Consider the following 19837-nt stretch of genomic DNA (forward strand, 5'->3'; position numbering starts at 1 on the left):
TCAATTAAAGGAAATTTAATTTGTGAGTTTCACCCTTTGTTTAAATTGGAATTTATGAAATACACACTCCTGGAAGGTTTCATTACTCAATGATACTCTGAGATTCAGAAACTATGAAACTCAGTTTTCATCAGGTTTTTCATCTGCTTGCCTCAATTGCTCAGTACTCTTTTCTGCATGACACCTTGTAGAACATTAGAATTTTATTAGCAAACTCATCCATAATGCTCCATGGATGACCTTGGAAATCTATTGCAAGGAAGACTAGATGAAAAGTTCCTGCTCAAGCATGCTAGATATAATTTCAAGTAATGTTATTTTATAATTTTAAAACCATAGAGAATTCTCCCCATGGAATATTTCATTCCAAAGGCCAGATTTAATTCAAGGACCTGTTTTGACTCTGACATAAACAGTAGATCTAACAAAATATATTGACTCTTAGGAGAGACCTGTCGATACAAAATTATGCCAAAGGACTTCCCAAAACCGTTCAAAGCAACTAGTACTGTGGTTAAGGCCCCTGATAACCTGGAAAAATAAAAAATGTACTCATAGTACATCTGGTAATGCAGAACTGGCTTTGGCTCAAGCAATGTAAAAGATAAGAAAATTCTCTTTAACTTCTAGTGCTGATATCATGGAGTATATAAATCCACAGGAGACAAGGACAGAATCTTTTCTATTTGATAAAGACTGAAAGACCAGCTTTGGCATGCAGTGCATCAGTAGCATAAGGATCTCATAATACTCTTATATAGGTATCTACCATATTTTGCTTAATATCAAAGGATGTATGAGGGAGAAGCACTGAGGACTGAACAATGAGGGTCTGGTTGCCCTAGGCTTTATCCCTTTGGAATCTGCAAGTGGTAAAAGAAAGGGAAAAGTGGAAATCAGGCAAAAATCATGAGATGCACTTGCAGAAAATCCTGTTTCCCAGTAATTATGAACTTATTCAACCAGATAAAAGTATCTCCTGAAACAATTTGACATGAGAGCTCTACTTCTTGGTCCTTTTCTCCCTCCCTGTCTGGCCTGTATCCTAATTCCAGCATAGAGCTACACTGCACCTCAGAAAGTTCAGATGAATAGATTATATTTAGAGCTTTTCAATGGTATCTCCACTAAAAGTGACTGTCAAACTATTGCTTCCACTGTGATGCAGCATCAATCAAAACAACTCAATCACAGCACTCTCCAGTTATCACAGACACCTTAGAAGCATTTGATGTGAATATTTCATTTTTTTAACACGGACTGTGGTCCCCAGGGGTTTCTAAGACAGACCAATGGGGTAGAGTACACAGTGCAAACTGCAATTATCTGCAACAAGGAGACACTTCCTCAGTTGAGTGCTCTTCCTGTCTGTGCAGAATTGTCCTTTGAGGTGAAATCCATCTCGGGTGTCACCTTGCACAGAGGTGTACGATGGGTTACAGTTTGGCTGAGCTGGAAGGGTGCCTACTTTCTAGGGTCATTTTACATGAAAATGAACTCAGGCTAGGACAGGGGTCATTTTTCTAGCACCACCTTTACAGAAAAAGATTGTAAGTTAAAAAAAATATAGAAAATCCATTCACCTCTACCCTGCGTATTTTAGTAGCCATAAAAAGCCTTCTCTTGTGGCCCATTTGAAACAAGTGGAGTAAAAAGTCTACCACTGGATTTGAAAAGTAAGCAATATGTGACGTAAATGTCAAAATTATGAGATTTTAATTTTATGCTGAAAATCCAAGTGTACAGCCATGTGCTAGCAAACCAAATTATCTTTGGAGTCAGCAACTCTTCAAAAGTTTCCCATGAGATAAACAGAAACTTAAAATGTCACTGAGGTCTCTTCATGAAAAATGAGGTAAAAGTTATTTCTTGTTTCTCATACTCAAAATCTGTGGCATTCCTTATACATCTCTGAGAGCTGCAAAAAGATGGTGAACAAATCTTTTGGTTAAGCTCATGCATTTTTTACATGAGCAGAAACAGAAATCCTAGGTTGCAGATATGTCAAAACCTTCTGAACAATGCAATAAAACAATTCTGTGGTTTTCAAGCAGGTGCCATATTTCCCTTTATTCCATTTTAATTTCTTTTTTCAAAAAGGTTGTCAAATGTAACTCTTTCCAGAATCTAGACTGTACCATATTTGCCCCTTTTGTAAAAATTAATTTATATTTTCCAAACATTCCTAGAAAATCTTAATATTCCATGCAGTTTAAGTATTCCTGCATAACAGGACTTGTGCAGGAATTCACATCTTCCCCCACTATAACTGGCAGCCCTGGCAAACTGGGTTAAAGGAAACCTGAATTCTGAATTTCCTCCACATCTGTCCTTAGCACGCTGCCTTCCTCACTGAGTCCTTCCTACAAGTGCATATAGAAGGGATATCCTCTGAAAACCATCAGTGGCTAATCTTCACATTGCAAAAAGGACATTATTTCATGTCTAGAACCAAAGAGTTCATATCTGTACCCTCTGCTGAGTTAACGAGATCTGAGTTCAGTAAAATTTTCCCTCAAATGATAAAGTACATTCATGTTAATAGATGTTACACTAAGCAAAATTAAGTTAAAGCTACCAGAATTTCTAGACTTCTAGACTCCAAATGAGCTTGCTTTCTCTGTAATGAAGATTAAATATGTAGCAGAAAATTTTAAATTCGCAGCTCACAATGAAATCAAATAATAATTTCCTTGTAAATGCAAAATCCAAATATTAGACTAACAGTTAAGAATTTTATCATTGATTTCAGCACTGAGAAATTTCAGCCAGGTCGTATGATTCCAGTGCCCCATGTAAGAATACCCTGACACTGACCTACTTATAAAAACAAGTGAAAGACATTGTGTATCATTAAAATATTTGAAGGGGGAAAAAAAAAGAAAATTAAAAAAACTAGGCATATATTCTGTCTGAACATCACTGAATATCCTTAGTGACTAATTTAGGCCTGGCAGCTCTCTCTGTCTGAATTCCCTTCCCTCTCACTTCAGGGCCAGATTTGTACTGAATACTTCTATTATCAGTGTTTGAACTTCTCTCAAGCATTTGAGAAGAAGGAACTAAATTCTCCACTAAACATAAAGCTTTGCATGATACATAGCTGAGGATTCAAAGGAAACACTGGCTGGTTTTAAAAATAAAAAAGCTGGCCTACATACACAAACTCTAGGATGTTTTAGTTATTGTCTCTCTGATCTGCAAAGCTAGGATGGAATTCTAATGAGAAAGGATTTTTCTGCTGAGACTTTCAAAGCTTCTTGTTTATGAGAGCATGGAAGTAAAGTTGTTCAAAGGATTTCAGTACCTTCACCTATGTTTTTTTGCCATAAACAGTAGGTGAGGAGGAATACAAATATACGAGGAGAAAAGGAGAAAAAAATTTTACCACAAGGAAATAAAGCTTTATCATACTTTAAGGAAAATTTCCATTCAGCTCAATTTGGTGAAGCAATTTCTTATTAATAGATTGTAGAATTTTTATTTTTCTTTCTTTTAAAAACTAAATATAAATGTGACATCAGAAGAAAGGGTTGTAGAGTCTGATTCCAAATAGTCAACAGAAAAAGAATACTGGAGCTGTAATGGTTCTGTCTTATTCGTGGATTTCTATGGCACTGTATTCCCCAGACTATGAAAAATTGTATAAATTAACTAAATATCAAAATGTTCTAGAAATTCCTGACAAATTTTAATTCAGAGTTATGATTCACTTATTTTCATTTATTTTCCCTTGTTAGTTTTCCAGGCAGTGCCCTGGGATGCCCAAATCAGTATTGATGATGTGGCTGGGTCACATGCCCATGCTGTTGTGTACCTGAGAGTACAAAATTCCTTTTCTTTAGAAATGTAGAAGAACAAAAAAATCAGACTTCTGGTAACAGCATGTCTTGGAAATTGTTCTCTTGATTCACTATTAAACAACAGTGAGCCATCATCTGGGAAAGCAGATCAATAATGCTTGAAGTGCTCAATGATAGCAGACCACATTATCATGAAGTTAAATGTCATAAGTGTAAAAAATAAATTTTTCATTAGCGATTATTCTGCATGACCCTCATAGACATTTTACCTTTTTATTAAGGCAGAAATGGAGACTTTTTTTCTCCAGCCTGAAAATAACCTCATGCATGGTCAAAGTCAATTATTAAAAAGCACAAGAAATGATGACAGTAAACTCCTTTCAGGTCACATTGTCTCAATAAAGTCATATAAAGAATTATTGTACAAGAAGGTGAAAAAAAATATCAATGCATCAGTTAATTAAAGAACATTTTTTTCCTATATGTGATGCAACTTCACTATCTTTCATATTTTTTTTAATTTAACCTGTACAATAAAATGTATCAGATTTGAAATTTAACCTATTTTTGTTACCATGACACTGCTTACCCTCTCAAAACCAACTCTTTAATGTCTTTCATTTATTCTCTTTGACAATATTTCCTAGAGCTCATATTTCCAATAAACTCATAGTTTCTTCTTGTCCTTCACTTCCATAGAAATTAGTGAGACCTGAGGAAAGTGAGTCTTGAAGGAAAGGGCCTCAGAAGGCCAGATCATAATAAATAGAGCTCTTTTTAGTATTCTATAACATTATATTATATAGAATCTGTTGAAAAAATATTTTTTGAAAGGAAATAGTGAAAAGATTCTCTGTAATCAGTTGAAAATCCTTATATAAAATGAGCTATGTAAATCACAGCTATCTAAGTGAAGAGCAAAGGATCCTTGCAAATTCTCTTATGATGTATTCAGCTTATGGAACTGCATGGAAGCAAGCTGAAGGAAAATACATGTAAATAAAATAAGTATTGAGATATATTGAGCAATGATATAACCATTGAATATTACCATCTTACAGAAAACAGATCTAATATTCACATGTAAAAACATCACATGGGCTTCCTCTCTCTTCCCTTTTCACTGTCTCAACTTGAGTACATAATTTCTGCAAGGAGGCAATTATTTTATTGTGCTGACTGTAAACCATGTTCCAGGAATACCATTCAGCAGCTTCCAAAAGGACAGTCTGTGAGGAGGAGGCTATCCCAAAATATTTGAAAGCTCCAGAATTGCTCTTACATTAGTTTTCACTGCTAAATGCTGTCTGCTGAGAAGCAGCTAAATATTATTTTCCCCATGCAATTTAAAGCATTCTCATTTCAACTCCATTCTGTTTATTTTAAACCTGTTTTCAAGTTTTAATTATTTTCAATATCCCAGGTTTATTTCTGTGTATCTTGTATTCATCTGTTTATGTCATTAGCACATCCAGAATACCCATAATAAAAAGATTATATAAAGACTTTAGTTTAACAAAATAAGACCAAGTAGAAAATAAAAATGAAGCATCAGTTGTCCTAGAGGATCCTTGTCATATGTCTAACCCAGCAATTCTACAGCTACAAACACAGTGCATGGGTGAGTGCTGTAAATCAAGTAATTTTGTTGATCAGAAGCCCCTGCTCCCCTTCTGCTTTGTATGCTACTCTTCATTTTTGAGTTTGGCCACAGTAAGATTGTGTTTGCTGACTTTTAGCTTTGTTACGACAGACACAATAAAACTGTGAACTGTGTGCTGCAAAAAATACAATCTGTACATGACATGCTTTCTCTATCCTGAATGCCCCAGGCTTGGGTCAGGTGGGAAATGTTATTTTTGAGAAACTGGCAAAATGTATTTTGCTTGTTTGTTCTACAAAGGTAAAGAATCAATAACAACAAGAATGAGAAAGGTCAGACCAGGCTCCTTCGTGTCATCTTGCCAATAGGAAGGTCAGCATACCAAAAGTCTGGAGAAGATTAGGCAAGCAGGTATCAACTTGTGGAATAGAAGGCAAAAAATGATATGCAGAGTGCAGAGCTGATGTGAAAGGTGTTAAATGATTCCCTTTTAATGTTGGTTTGAGGCTAAGTATCCTCATACAGATAAGAAAAGCAGGGGGTAGAGGTGGAGTGAGGTGTGGTGGGGCTTTCTTTTAGATTTTGTTTGTTTTGTTTTTTTACAGACATTCATTTTCACAGATGCACACAGATATAGCTGGAAAGCAAACAGCCACTTGGCCTCTGATCCTGCTGGAAAGCAAAGGCATAAGCATAAACACACAGGATACATACACCTAAATTTTAATGATAACCCTGCTGTACCTAGCATACACCACCAGAGATGCGGAAAGGAAATGATTTCTGAGTGTATAAAGACTGTACTCTAATAGAGTGCAAAAGCAACAACCATGCAAGTGACAACTCTATAAAGGATCAGCATCTTGGGTCTCCAACTTTCCTAAATCAATCTAAAAAATTTGTATGGCATATTGTGCTTCAATTGCAGGTATCAAACTTCTATGAAAAAAGCCTCCTCTGAATAATCCATCTTCATAAACCCTAATTTTCTGCAAAATACCAGGAATATGACTATGCTGAAGATGTGAAAGTAATTCTAGCACTTCATGCAATTGCTCTCCAAACAGAGCTTCTTCCTGAAGCAGTGCTGTAAAACACTATAGTTGCTATAAAGTAATAAACCAAGTTACTTTCTGAACTGTTTCACTGCAAAGGTATTTTAATGCAAGACTTGTTATAAAACACTGTTGACATTCAGATTTGTAGGGTCATAGACTAAAACCAATGTAAATTTCAGCAAGCTTAACATTTTAAGAGATTGAGGATCCTTCATATGACAGCTTTCCAAATCCTTATTGAAACAATTTCCTTCCTTGCAATGACAGCTCTGGAATATTTCCAGTTATGCTTATATGATGTAATTTTTCAGGTTATTATATAATATGTGTACTTAAGTGTGAGAAGAAATATATTTTACAATACATTAAGAAATGTTGATATCATCTTTGTTAGCTTAACAAAGACATTACTTCTTCCTCAAAAAATAAACTCAACTATTTTTATATGATGAACATCTTCATTAATCTGACTGTGAAATGAAGTGTCAAGTTTGTTGTAGCCCCAAAACAGAAGAGAATCCCAGAAATGTGGTTTAACTAGACCCCACTGGTATTAATAAATACATGTGAACACAACTGGCAAGAAGAGAGAGCAGCATCCACTTTGTTATTCATGATGATAGATACTGACTCAACAGCTCGGGGAACAATCACATGCACAGCAATGGGGACAATGCAACACTTCGAGAAAAGACAAGGGGCTCACTAATGCTCACATGCTCTGTAGAGCTTGTAAGAGTACATCTGCCTTAAAGTGTTACTAAAGTGCAGTTCTGAAGAAGAATTGTACCCCAGATTGTATCATTCTTTGAATTTGAATTCCCGTTCTTTGAATTATACAATTTCTGAATGCAAACCCTTCATTTTTTGAGATGAAACTAGACCAAGAGACGATCTTCAGAAGTTCATTTTTCATACTTCAGTTGATGATGGGCATCCAGTCTATGGCAGAAGATTAAAGCTTGCTCAAACAACTACCACAAAACTCATACACTGTTGATAAGTGGCATGAGCAATGATCAATTCCTTCAACAAAATCACTTAATGTTGCTTCACACTGTTTCCTACAGGATAGAAAGACCACATACTTTTCTGAGAGAAGCCATGATCTACCTACTCTGTATCTATCATCTTGGGTTTAGGGGTTTCTTTTGTTACTGTTTGTTTGGTGGTTTGTTAGGGGTTGTTTTGGTGTGGTTTTTATTTTGGTTGTTGTAGTTGTTGCTGTTGCTTTTGTTGCTTTTAATAAGGCCAAACTTTGTTTCTATTTTAGCCTATGTCCACAGGGATATGAATTAAATAGAGTATTCTGTGAAGGAGTCAAAAGTTTTATTTTGCTGACCTTAACACTTCAACTGAACTGGGAAAAAAATATTGATAAAGGTTCATTTGTAGTCTCCACTTATGGCAAGAGACTTTATAATAAAACACAGAGGCCACAGGTTTCATAAATATAATCTGACACAATTTATACAAAATGTTTATATAGAACATCACAGACTCAATAACTTACCAATGGAATAAAGAAGGAAAGTCCTTACCCAAAACAAAATAAACAAAATCTCAGTAATTCCTTGGATTTATCCACCATAATTTAGTGTGAGAACACCACATGAATGTATATGCAGAAAAGAGTAGTACAGTTACAAGAGTAGAAACCATTTTTTCATAACTGACTTTATGAGCAGTGAAATTATGATGAAAACATCAAAATTATGATATATTTTAAAACAAACAAGACCTTCATACATCTCATGTAGCACCCCTCTGGAAACTTTCCTCCTGGACTTACTTGTGGAGCAGTTGTGGAACTCTATGTCATCTATTGCTGCTCCTCCTCCCAGTTCTCTGGTACGAATGCCTTCAAAGATAATTTCAAAATTTCTCAGCTTCCCCAAGTGCAACTTGACTTTGTTCCACTCATCGCCATGAGTTCCTGGTTCACTCCATATTTTCACAATCCCATTATCAGTCTGAAATTTGAATAAATTATATATAGTAAGATACCTGCAAATATGGATTATTAAGCACAAATTTTTGGGGAAAAAACCCCAAACCAGACAAAATAGAGAGAAGACTTGAAAACACCCATGCAGTTGTGTCAAGAATTGGCAAAAAGATCCTTTGCTACGATAATAGGAAAGGTCATGAAATTAGATGAGTACTGTGCTAATAACAACCATCAATATCACATAAAGTCTCAATAGAGAAATTGTGATTGAACTGTAAAACCATCCATTTTGCTAGATTTGTATTTAACTTAATACAAAACTCTTCTTTGCTTTTAGAATATATTACTGGATGCAAGGCTACTCTACCATTTTAAATGGTATCCATCTATCTTTAAAAGGTTGTGACAATGGTGATAAAGGGGAGGAAATACTAACAAATGTGGGATAGCATAGATTTAGTATGGCTTATTTGAAGGTAAAAAAGAAGACTCTGACTCACAAGTACATTAATATATTTTAAAGCTTTTCTTTAGACCTCTTATCATACTACCTTTCTGACAAGTCAGCAGCAAACAAAATGCTTCATTTTATAATAGTAGTGTTGGAATGCAGATGCACCAGTTTTCCTTGCTGGGAAGGGATGACACGTATGTACGATGACATCAAAAGAAAATATTTGCAAAAGTTTTGTATATGTCTAAATCTATTTTTCTTTGTGACTGTCTTACTAACCATCCAAACTGTAAATAAGATTTTTTTTTTCTACTCTTTTCTTAGCAAAAGCCATTAGTACTCCAGCTGGGGTTAAGAAAAATGTTGTGAGATGCATCGAGCAGCTAAATATAATGCATAACAAAGGTTCTAAGACTGTAGTACATGAAGAAGCAAAATCTAAGGAAAATAGAAACAGCAGTAAAATAGGCAGGGAAGAAAATTAATTACATTTCTTTATCCATGGTGAACCTGTTAGATCAGATTTATGTTAATGTCTTATGCATATTTATGATGAGAAAATGAATCTTGGTGCTTTAGATATTGTATTCTGAATGAGAAAGTGCAGACAAGCATGCACACAAATATTACATTAGTTGTTTGTGAATCAAGGAACTCACAGAATTGTTGATGTATTTTAGAAGAAGGTCCTCAGACCTAGCAAAACATAGAGATCTTAAAGTGTGGCTTAGCAAGGGTGTTCTGGAAAATCATAATGAAGGAATTTTTGAAAATTATGGCAACTTTACTTTAAAGTGCTAAACAGGAAAGAAAAAAACAGGGATGAATTTCCATAACTTCATGTAAAGTCATAAATAAACAGCTGAATAACTCTATTTCTACACATAACTAACAATGTTAGACCAGTGGTGACAGAAACCTTTTTTAAGTCATGATCTCTGAGCACACAAGCACCTACAGATGTGAGTTTAGCCATTGCTTCTTCAGTTATGTCTCATTTGTTTAAAGCCAGTGACGCAGTCCATTCAAGTGCAAATAATATAACAGGACCTTAGTTGTGCCTTGCACCACTAATTCCAGAGTCGACGACTGGTTATGATGTTCTTAATGAATTTCTCCCGGTGAGACTCCAAAGTCTATGAGCCATCAGATCAGCAGTAGATTCTCTTAACAGCCATAGCACCATAGATCAGCTCCTGTTGAAGGGGACCCATGATGATTTCAGATCCACCTCCTTGCTTCTTGCAGAAGAACTTAAAACTAAACCATGACCAGGACCAGATGCTCCTAGAACTCAGACATGCTCTGTGTTGTCATCACTTCCCTGGGGAGCCTGTTCAGGAGCTGACCCCCCTCCCAGTGAAGAAGCCCCTTTTGGGTCTATAATCAGTGTAATTAAGGGAGGTTGAAATCAGAATGAGAGTAAGAACTTTGGTAAAACTTTTATGTACATTTCAGTATAGAAACACAGCTTAGAGGGCTCTGTATGAACACTGAGCTCAAAAAGGGTAAATACAGTAATTGAAGCTGATTTGAAAAGTGGTAAAACAGAGTGGCAAATCTATTTTAAACTTTCTCCTATTATTCCTGTTCATCAATAACTTCATTTATTTCAATAGCTCAGCTATATATATTCCATTGATTCTGATATTTTTGAACAGCCTCCAAGAGTGCATTTCTTATTACTGGGGTATTTTAGTCGGCAAACAGCTTCCAACTATTCATGACATGAATAAAATGGATGGTTATGATGATTTACATTTGGCCTATTGACTTCTCCAATATAGAATACAACCCCAAAACTTAGAAAATATACACTTCTAAACATTTTATCCATTTGTTGTATTGTATATAGACCCTCCTCTGTCTGTACTTGACAACTGTTTGGAATCCAAATAATTTTCATTAATATTATTTATAAAAATTCACCAATTAATTTAACAAAAGTAACTCAATGATGTGTATTAGTGGTGAATTTAGAAAACTTAAAATAAAGTAGATTAAAATAATTCTGAATTATAAGAGACTTGCCCTATATTCATGCTATTGAGCATGATAGAAAAATTCAAAACTTTTTTCTATCTGAACATTAAGGCACAAATCTATTACAAAATTAGATATATTTAATATTGAATGTATGGAGATAGCTGGAGCTTTTTAAAATACATAGAGATAAGCATTTATAAAAAATATGGAGGTGTCAAATGTTACACAGTTAACCAGAGTATGAGCCTCATGTCTGCTGCTAGCCAGATTTTGATTGATTTCACATTATATTTCATTACATGACATTCTGTTCAGACTAACATTGTGTTTATCACATTGATTTTTGAGTAAAGGATGCTGCAAGTAACAAGTGATAGGGATCACATATTTCTTTAGAAATAACCACATAAAAATGTTGTAACAATCAATTTGTATATGGCATCATAGCCATAAAGTATCAAATCTTTATGCAATTATAGGCACTGGGGAATATTTTATACAGTGAGACACTGAAATATTTTTTCTTAAGAAGAATTTTTCCAGATGGAAACTTCATGTCAGTCTCCTTTCATTTCACAAATTACTGAATATGAGTACACAAATAAAATGCAGAGGAGGCATCTCTCTTCTTGTCTGTGTTCCACAGAAGGAGTTCCTACACCACAGTAGCACTTGATAAAGCATGAAAGGATGATTTTTCACTTGCTGAGCTACAGCTCTACATACCAAAATGAAAAGCATCCTCAGCCACTGCATAAATGTATGAGGGCTGCTCCAATGCAAAGTCCCTTCAAAGTCATAAGCCTTAGACATTGTCTGTGTCAAACATCCAAGGGGAGGGGGGAAAGGAAGAGACAAGCAGTAAACTTGGCCTTCCCCCTCTCCCCAGGCCCAGAGAGTGAAGCAGGCTTGGCTCAGGATATACACTTCTGGATACATGCTTGGCATGAGAGGATCATCACTTTGCAGCTTTGCAGATTCCATTTCATGAATTATTGTTTTGTTTTCTGCATTCTCCAACCTTTTAATCTGTCTTGTGCTTTGGCATTTCTTCCATATCTTTGGAATATGTTTGCTGCTAAAACAAACACAAATATGGCCTGAGAAGGATAGAAAAATTATTCTATGCTTTGACCTTCCCATTGCATCCAGAAATCCTCCGATCTCTTTCTCTCTTATATATATATTAATGTAAAGGAGAGATATGAAAAAGAGATATATGACAAGTAGAAATATGCTCGGTGTAGAGGAGGCTGGAGGTCACAGTGTCACCTTTTTTTCTGCTTTTAAGAGGTTACCCTTTGGCTGAGACCTACTCATAGTGAGTGTAGATTTCTCTTCAGCCTGGGCTGGTCAGTGGCAAAAGGCCCAGCCAAACCCTGTGCTCCAACAGGCTGATTTGATAAAAGGTGGCTCAGATCTGTGGGACTGCTGAATGGTCCTGTCCGTGTACGTGTGGGTTGGTCAGGGCAGGAATCTCATTTTGCTGCTACTCCTCAGGATTTTAGCTGCATGTAGGCTTTATGCAGACAGAAATAGTTAAAGAGGATTGTTTGTTGGTCATGCTATAGGTTTTACAGGATGGCTGGACCACAGGATACAATAGAACACATCGTAGATTTGCATGTGCATTTCAGCTTTAGACTTATTGCTTCCCACTCTGTGGTTTGCTATTTATTAGCGCAGACTATTACCAGGCAATCCTACTACAAAAAAGCTCCAGAAATTTCCCCAGAACATAATTTTTATAACCTATTTTGTAATTCTCTACATTTTAATTCCCTAAAATTAACCTGATAATTTCTGAGAGTTTAATGTTATTGACAGATCAAGTAAAAAAGTTTTTTTTTTAAAAAAAAATTAACTTCTTTTTTTTAAAAAAAGTTCTTCCCAAAAATACACATTGAGACTGCTAAAAGCAGGTGGTGTTTTCATTTAAAACTCTGAAAAGTTATTATTAATTACACATCACTGCCCTCTGTGGGCTGAACATAGTGAAAGGTCAGGCTGAGGTGAGGAGCCATCGTTAAGGAAAAGTTGACAGAAAAGGGTGTATTTTTACATGGATTTGCAGCAGTGGGTCCTGGTCTTCCACTGGCACATCATGCTGAGTAATAAACACTCTCAGAAAATGGCAGAATTACTTTTAAGAAGGTCACAACCTGTTCAGATCTGTAGGTCTATATGCCTAGCGCTATCAGAAAAGTCATATTCATGTTCAGAGAATATTTATCTGCATTCTGATGGTCTGAGGGGAATCCTTTCTTCATGATTTTGTTCCATTGCAATTCAGAATCTTCCTCATGCTTGTCTTCATCTGAAGGACAGTCTAAGGTGTTTATAGCCCTTCTTTTGAGCACTTCAAGGGGGAAGGTACCACTTACTAGGCTCAATATCCTCATTAATTCACCTGGGGATAGTAAGAATAAAGGAGAGGAAGGATTTCTTTTTGTCTTAGAGTTCCTTTTATTTTGTGGCTGAGTTTAATATTTTTTCCATCCATAAGAGACCAACATTATTCTCAAGGCTACGTTTCTAAGAGAGTCAGACCAATATTAGGAACTGACTCCAAAACATGCACAAGGAGTATGTGATTTTCCATCACAAGATGTTGCAAAGAAGCTTCCTGTGAATACACTCTTTCAGAGCAATACAGTAAGTATTCCAGATGCAATTATAAAGATTCTTCTATGAGGCAATCTTCCAAGTTGTTCTGCAGTGAAACAGCAATGAAACACAGATTTTTTGTTCTTGATCTGCACCTCTCCTTTATTCATATTGCAAGCTGGGTTCAAAATATTTTCTTGGTTCATTCCCATCAGATATTTATTTCAGAAGAGCCACAGGAAATGAAGCAGAGCTTACCAAATGGATGGAGGCAATGAAAACATTTGTTAAATATTCCTGGACTCTTCAAACCAAATATACTTGAGGGCTTTTTAATCAGAGACAGAATATTTTCAAATGATTCATCAAAAAAACATTAACTGTTTGTTATTAATACCTTAAAAATACTTTCCAGATTCACTGTATTGAAAGACTCCCCTTTCTACAGAACCTTTCAGACTTTTTAGAGAAGTAAAACTCTTTTTACATACTTTTATAGAAAATTTAAAGAAAAAATCCCTGCTTTCAGGTTCTTTGAAAACAGTACCCTCCTGAAAAGCTTTGATGATACAGAAACTTTTAAACATGACATATATTATTCAAAGCACATAGAAACAGTATAGAATGAGCATGATGTGACTTTAACTGTCACTGTTCTTTTCTTGAGTTTTGGATGCATTATTATCCCTCTGTTTTACAAGTGTATTTCAGGAGGGCAGTTTACTTTTCAGCCATTTATTCTTGGTTTAGAATGAAATTTTTTTTACGGTGTGCAAATGAATAAATAAATTAATTAATAAACTTGGTTTTAATGAAGTTTGGTGTTCCTTTCTGTACTAACATTATTAATGTCTTTTTATGGCGGGCCAAGTAGTTTAAAAATGAAGTATTCTATGATGAGCTGTGCTCCTTCCATGCTTCCTCCTTTCCTCAGTGAGGAGTGGAGTGCAGTCCTGAGCTTTATGTGCATATCAAAGAAACAGGAGGCAGAAGGAAGAAAAGTCACAGCTTTTCTTTATTTTCCCATAACTGAAATACCTTGTCCATGAATTTGTATTTTCCCAAGTCACAGAGCAATTTATGTCTTTGCTGACAATTCTAATACTTCTCTACTTATTCCAGTTTCATTGCTTGAGAGTGAGTCCTATTTGGAGAAGGTTCTGAGCACCTTCCTTATAGATTTAGGCTGATTCTACCTCTGCACTGCAGTACACAGAGCACTTGCTTAGTTTAAAGATCTCACTTCCTAGGCTTAAGTGGCCCATAAGTCGCTTGAAACAAAACTGCATTAAAATACCATAAAAGTGAAGAATGATGCTGTATAACAAAACCTTTAAAAAAACCCAATACAATGGTTTCTCCTTCATATGATGTTATGTTCGAAATACGATTCATTCTATTTGTTTTCATTTCTCTCGAAAATTCCTAAAACACTGTTTTATGTGAAAACAGTAAATTAGCATGCAGACTTTGATCTTATATTTCATTCAAGCAAACTGAAGCCCTACATGACCTAAATATTCAGGAGTATCAAATTATCAAATGTATTTAAATGGGTCAAAAAATGAACTGAAGACGAGATTTGGTCATCCAAGACTTAAAATTCAAGCTAACATTTCCTTTTCTGATCCTTTTCCTTTGTTTCCTTGTTTCTTCTTTTCTCTCTTCTATCTTTCCTTCACAGTGACATGGAGAAAATGAGAGCAGGCCACAAAGATGCGTGTTATGAGCAAGCATCAGTGTCCTCTGGCCATCACCAATTCAATACAACAATTCAACATTTCAATACAAACAGCTCAGTGCTGCTTCATAACAGCACCAGTTGAAATAACTCTCTTACCTGGTTTTAGGGAAAGGCACATACTTGGTATTTTATGGGTAAGGTTGATAAGTGTATGCAAACAAACCAAACAAAACATTTGTACATGTTTTTAATAATGTAGGAAAATCTGGGCACAGTAGTAGTTATTTATTACTTTGCCCTTAGCTAATGTTTTGAAAATTTGTCACTCCTATTAAATAATTCTTGTGGTTAGTATTACCATTGCATTTAGAAAATTGCTGCTAATTAGCTGAATGTTGAAGCTCTGAATTAAACATATAATCCCAAAGTTATTAAGTGTTCCTAGAATAGCTCTGAGACAAATAGAAACAATTTCAATGTAGGAAGACATTTTAAACTCCAAATTTCATCACTATTCTGAATAATTATTCAGAATAATTCCATCCAGAATATAATAATTCCATCATTAAACTGAAAGATGCTGCAGGATGCATGCTATGGGATTCTGAAATTTTCAGCAAATTGAGGTAGCAGAAATGAAGAAATAACGTCAAAAAAGCAGAGAAGTGCAAAAATCTACAGAGTTGTGCTTCCAAAAGGCATGAACAAATTAGGGACAAGTATGTAACAGGATGATTTTTTACTTTATGAACATAATACTGATGAGCTTACTCAAGCTCCAGTGACTTCAATGAAAATTCATGACTCTCAGCAATTAAAAGAATGCATTAAAAATCTCAAAGTTTTCAGTGTTATATTATGGCAGGAACCAGGCATTTTATTTAGTATGTCTCCATCTTCAATAAAAAACACTTGAAAAGGAAACATGAAGCTGATCAAGTGACTCGTTGGAGAAATTATTTTATCCAGGCAACATATAAGCTACCTATGTACATCAGCATGCATGAAAATTTGGCACCACTTTTAAAGACAACTTAAAAAATACAAAAAATTGAATTTTCCCAATGAATTATAGAAAGAAGGAAAATAGCAAGATGAAACAGTAATATTTCAGCTTTCAAGCCTTTTATTACAGTCTGTGTGTATTAGTCTCAGTAGGTTTTCATAATAAGAGTTAATGACAAAACCCATCCAGCCACCCCTTTAATTTCCTCCTTTGTGTAAAGTTTTAAGATTATTTTCATTCTCTGAAATACCTTTTCCCCAATTCTCATTTCCTAAATTAACATCACTATAATAAAGGACTATGCATTTCAGCAAAAAATCCCCCACTCATTCTAATGAAAAAAGCTAGATAAATAGAGGTGTACCACAGATAAAATTCCTTTTTAAAAAATGCACCAGTTCTGTTTGGAATCTCAGTGAATTCCTCCAGAACATCAAAAGGCATCAATCAACACCTCACCCTGGCACGGGTGCCAGCAGTTGCAGTATTTCTAGAAGTAAAATTCTGAAATAGTGAGACTCTTCTTTTTTTTAATTGCTCTGAGTTGAGAAAAGTAAGTTAAAAAGATGCTTTGATAAAAAGTGATTGGTAATTCACCTGGAGACAGCAGTGTGTTCCAAGCAGGTACACACTGCAAGGAATGACAGTTAAATTGCTCATTAAAAATACATGAAGTTATACTTTAAACCCACTTATTTTGGAAATCTGTAATGGAAAGACAAGAATAATTTATTGTTTTTCTTTAAATTATTCTGAGTATTTCACTTTCTTATAACTTTGATCTATCCTGTCACAACTATTAAATCTAATAAATAGCATTGTAGCGAGTTTTCATTTATAACCAAGCAAACTTTTCTGATAGTTGCATCCCTTTACATTCCCATTATAGTATTTCCTTCAAATATACCTTTATGTTCTTAGGCTCTTAAAAAATATATCTTCATTTCATATGTTATCCTTCCCAATTAGAAGAGAGAAATAAAACAAACTGTAAAAGAGGATTCATTAGGTACTTTGTAATACTTCATCCTCTTCTCATTTCCTAGCTCTCCCAGCCCTTCTTTCTCCTCAAATGCATATATTCCTTCTTCATTTCCTGTCATAATCCACCTTAGTTTGATTTGGGGTTTTAGGTAGATTAGGGGATACAATTTTGATTGCTTGGATTACATTTTTTTCCTTCAGTTCTGTTGCTAAGGCTAGGTAACAACAGTCATCAAAGCCACTTTATAAGACCATTAGCATTTCAAGCAACTTAGTTCTATTTTGTCTCAAACCTTGTTACACCTTTTTTGTAATCTCATTTTACAGGTCTCTTTGGAATATTCACATCTCAGACTTGAGGCAACTGCATTTTTTTTGGAAAAGCCAAGCTTGAAAGAGAAATAATCACTGTTAAAAAAAATCCTAAGATTCTGGAAAATTGTTACAACTCTCCATAGTGCCAAAGAAGGACAGTGTGCTAAATGCTGTGCAATGATGGATTCTATGGACTAAAAACTAAAAGTAACAAGTAACCCCCTTACTTCTATGCACTACTTAAACAAATGCAGAGCATATAGAGTAATAGATGTAAAAGAACAGTTTATGAATCAAGATCATAAAAAGTTGTTTGCAGACCTGAGGCAACCACAAATCTATCATGTTTTTCCTCCTATAGGGAATACTTTGCATACCATACTGTAAGATGGCAGGCAAAAATAAGTCACATTAAATTTCAGTGCTTTTTATGCATTTTTAACTCACTTCTCCTTTTTCCTTTATTTTTTTTTTTTCCTATTATCCTTTTTCCTTTATCAGTTTGGATATGGACTAAGAGAAGGAATGCAAACATGCCCTAATAACTACAGAACCAGTGGTGCCATCCATGGTGCATCTTGACCACCAGAAGGACGGTGGCAAGGCACAGCCCCCTGAGTGTGTTGGAAAACCTGTTCACATGACCAGCCAGCCCATGAAACTGGAACATGGGTAAAACTCACACCTCTGTGAGCAGATCAGACCACACACTGCCACTGACTGCTTGTCCAGGGGGCCTTTTGCAGAAAAGGGATGGTGAAGGACCTTTCCTCTCACATGTCATGGATCAAAGGACCCTTTGAGTGACACAGTGGGCAGGCAGGAGCTGCACTGGCAGGACAACTTTTCTCCTCTGACACTTTGACAGATACTTGCTAAGGTCAGAAGCATTCTGTTCACAGTGCCACAAGTTTTACAAGTGCCACAGTGTTTACAAGATCTGTTCCACAAAGTGGGAATTATGGAATCAGCCTTCAAAATGTGAAGATCTGTGAGTGAAGAATTAAAGAATTATCACTGTAGCTGCCTTGTAAAATAAAAGCACCAAGGCAAACTCAATTCAGCTGAACAAAGCACCTTGAATCTTCCAGAGATTTTGTTCGTTTCAGTCAATATTTCAATTTGGCAATTCACCTCTAATAACATTTTGATTCTGTGTACAATACTGAATGGAAGAAGTAAGAAAATATATCTTGCCAGGAATTCTGGTGAGAGAAAAATAAAAGTAGATAAAAAAAAGAAAGTACATATCTCTGATGTAAACAAAACATATTTAGGAAAATTAAGGAAAGCACAATATAATTAAAAGATTAGAAATAATTCCTAAGACTGACAATAGTAATTTTTAATTCTTGTACACTGTCATTAAAACTTTTAAGGTTTTAATAAATATTTAATCTTCCACTTCTTCAAAGAGACAAATCTGCAGGACAAGGATTGACATGAATGTTCCCTATTAATCATCAAAGTGCATCATATGCTTTTTCAGATGTATGAGAGAGCGAATAATGTCAGTCAGGTGTCATTCCTACTTTGATGCAGTGGGATGTTCTCTGGGATATAGCTGTATTTCTTTGTGACATCTACTATCCAGCCTATTTGTATTCTATTGGAATATTCTTTTCAATTCTATTGTAGCTTTGGGCTTGTAGAAGTATAGAACAGATCCTTTGGGATATTAGATGAACTGGACAGCCTCAGGGGACTCAAAACATTGAGGCTGAAAAAATAGTAAGTTCTTTATATAGTCAAAGCTCAATTAAATATTTTAAGCTTTACTGAATAGATCCTGGACAAACGAGACATCTTTAAGAAAAATGTTTCAGTCCTGTCTCTATAACACCTAATGGATACAACTATTTATTTCTTAGAGAATACCAAGGAAGCAGATATTTGATTTAATTTTTTAATCTGCAGTTATGAAATATATTCTCTACAAATTGAGGGCTCTTATAACTGACAGATACTCCTGTAATAAAATACTCCTCTATGCAATGGCCACCACCTAGCATGTTGAAGGACAAATGTAGTTATAAATATGTAATAAACATAGCGTGGTATGGATGTACAAGACAAAAATTTGCAGACAGATTCACGAGGTCTTGGTGTTTGCATTTCCAGCACAGATACTAAAAACTTGCAGAAGTACATGATAAGATTTACTGAAATATTCCAAATTCACATATTCCTGCAGGGACATTCCTGAGCATACCCAATACTGCTTACTAAAAGGTACTATGTGTAGGTACAAGACTACAGGAGGCTGGGGGGAAGGTTTAAAGGAAGCCACCTTTCCTTTAGTAGATGCTTGACAATGAGACAAATCATACTTAAAATACCCTTTGACATGGGGATTAAATACCCACCATGGACAAAGAGAGGCTAA

General features: G+C 35.3%; 1 protein-coding gene across 1 annotated transcript in view; it reads right to left on the minus strand.

Annotated features, from left to right (window-relative positions):
* The window catches only part of MALRD1 (MAM and LDL receptor class A domain containing 1), a 240390-nt gene that overhangs the window by 88223 nt on the left and 132330 nt on the right, over positions 1-19837 (minus strand). The window contains exon 28 of the mRNA XM_033511660.1: positions 8257-8437. Coding sequence (XP_033367551.1) covers positions 8257-8437 — 181 coding nt within the window. The remainder of the gene's footprint in view (positions 1-8256; positions 8438-19837) is intronic.

This window comes from Parus major, chromosome 2 (genome assembly GCF_001522545.3).
Source record: "Parus major isolate Abel chromosome 2, Parus_major1.1, whole genome shotgun sequence".
Classification (NCBI taxonomy): Eukaryota; Metazoa; Chordata; class Aves; order Passeriformes; family Paridae; genus Parus; species Parus major.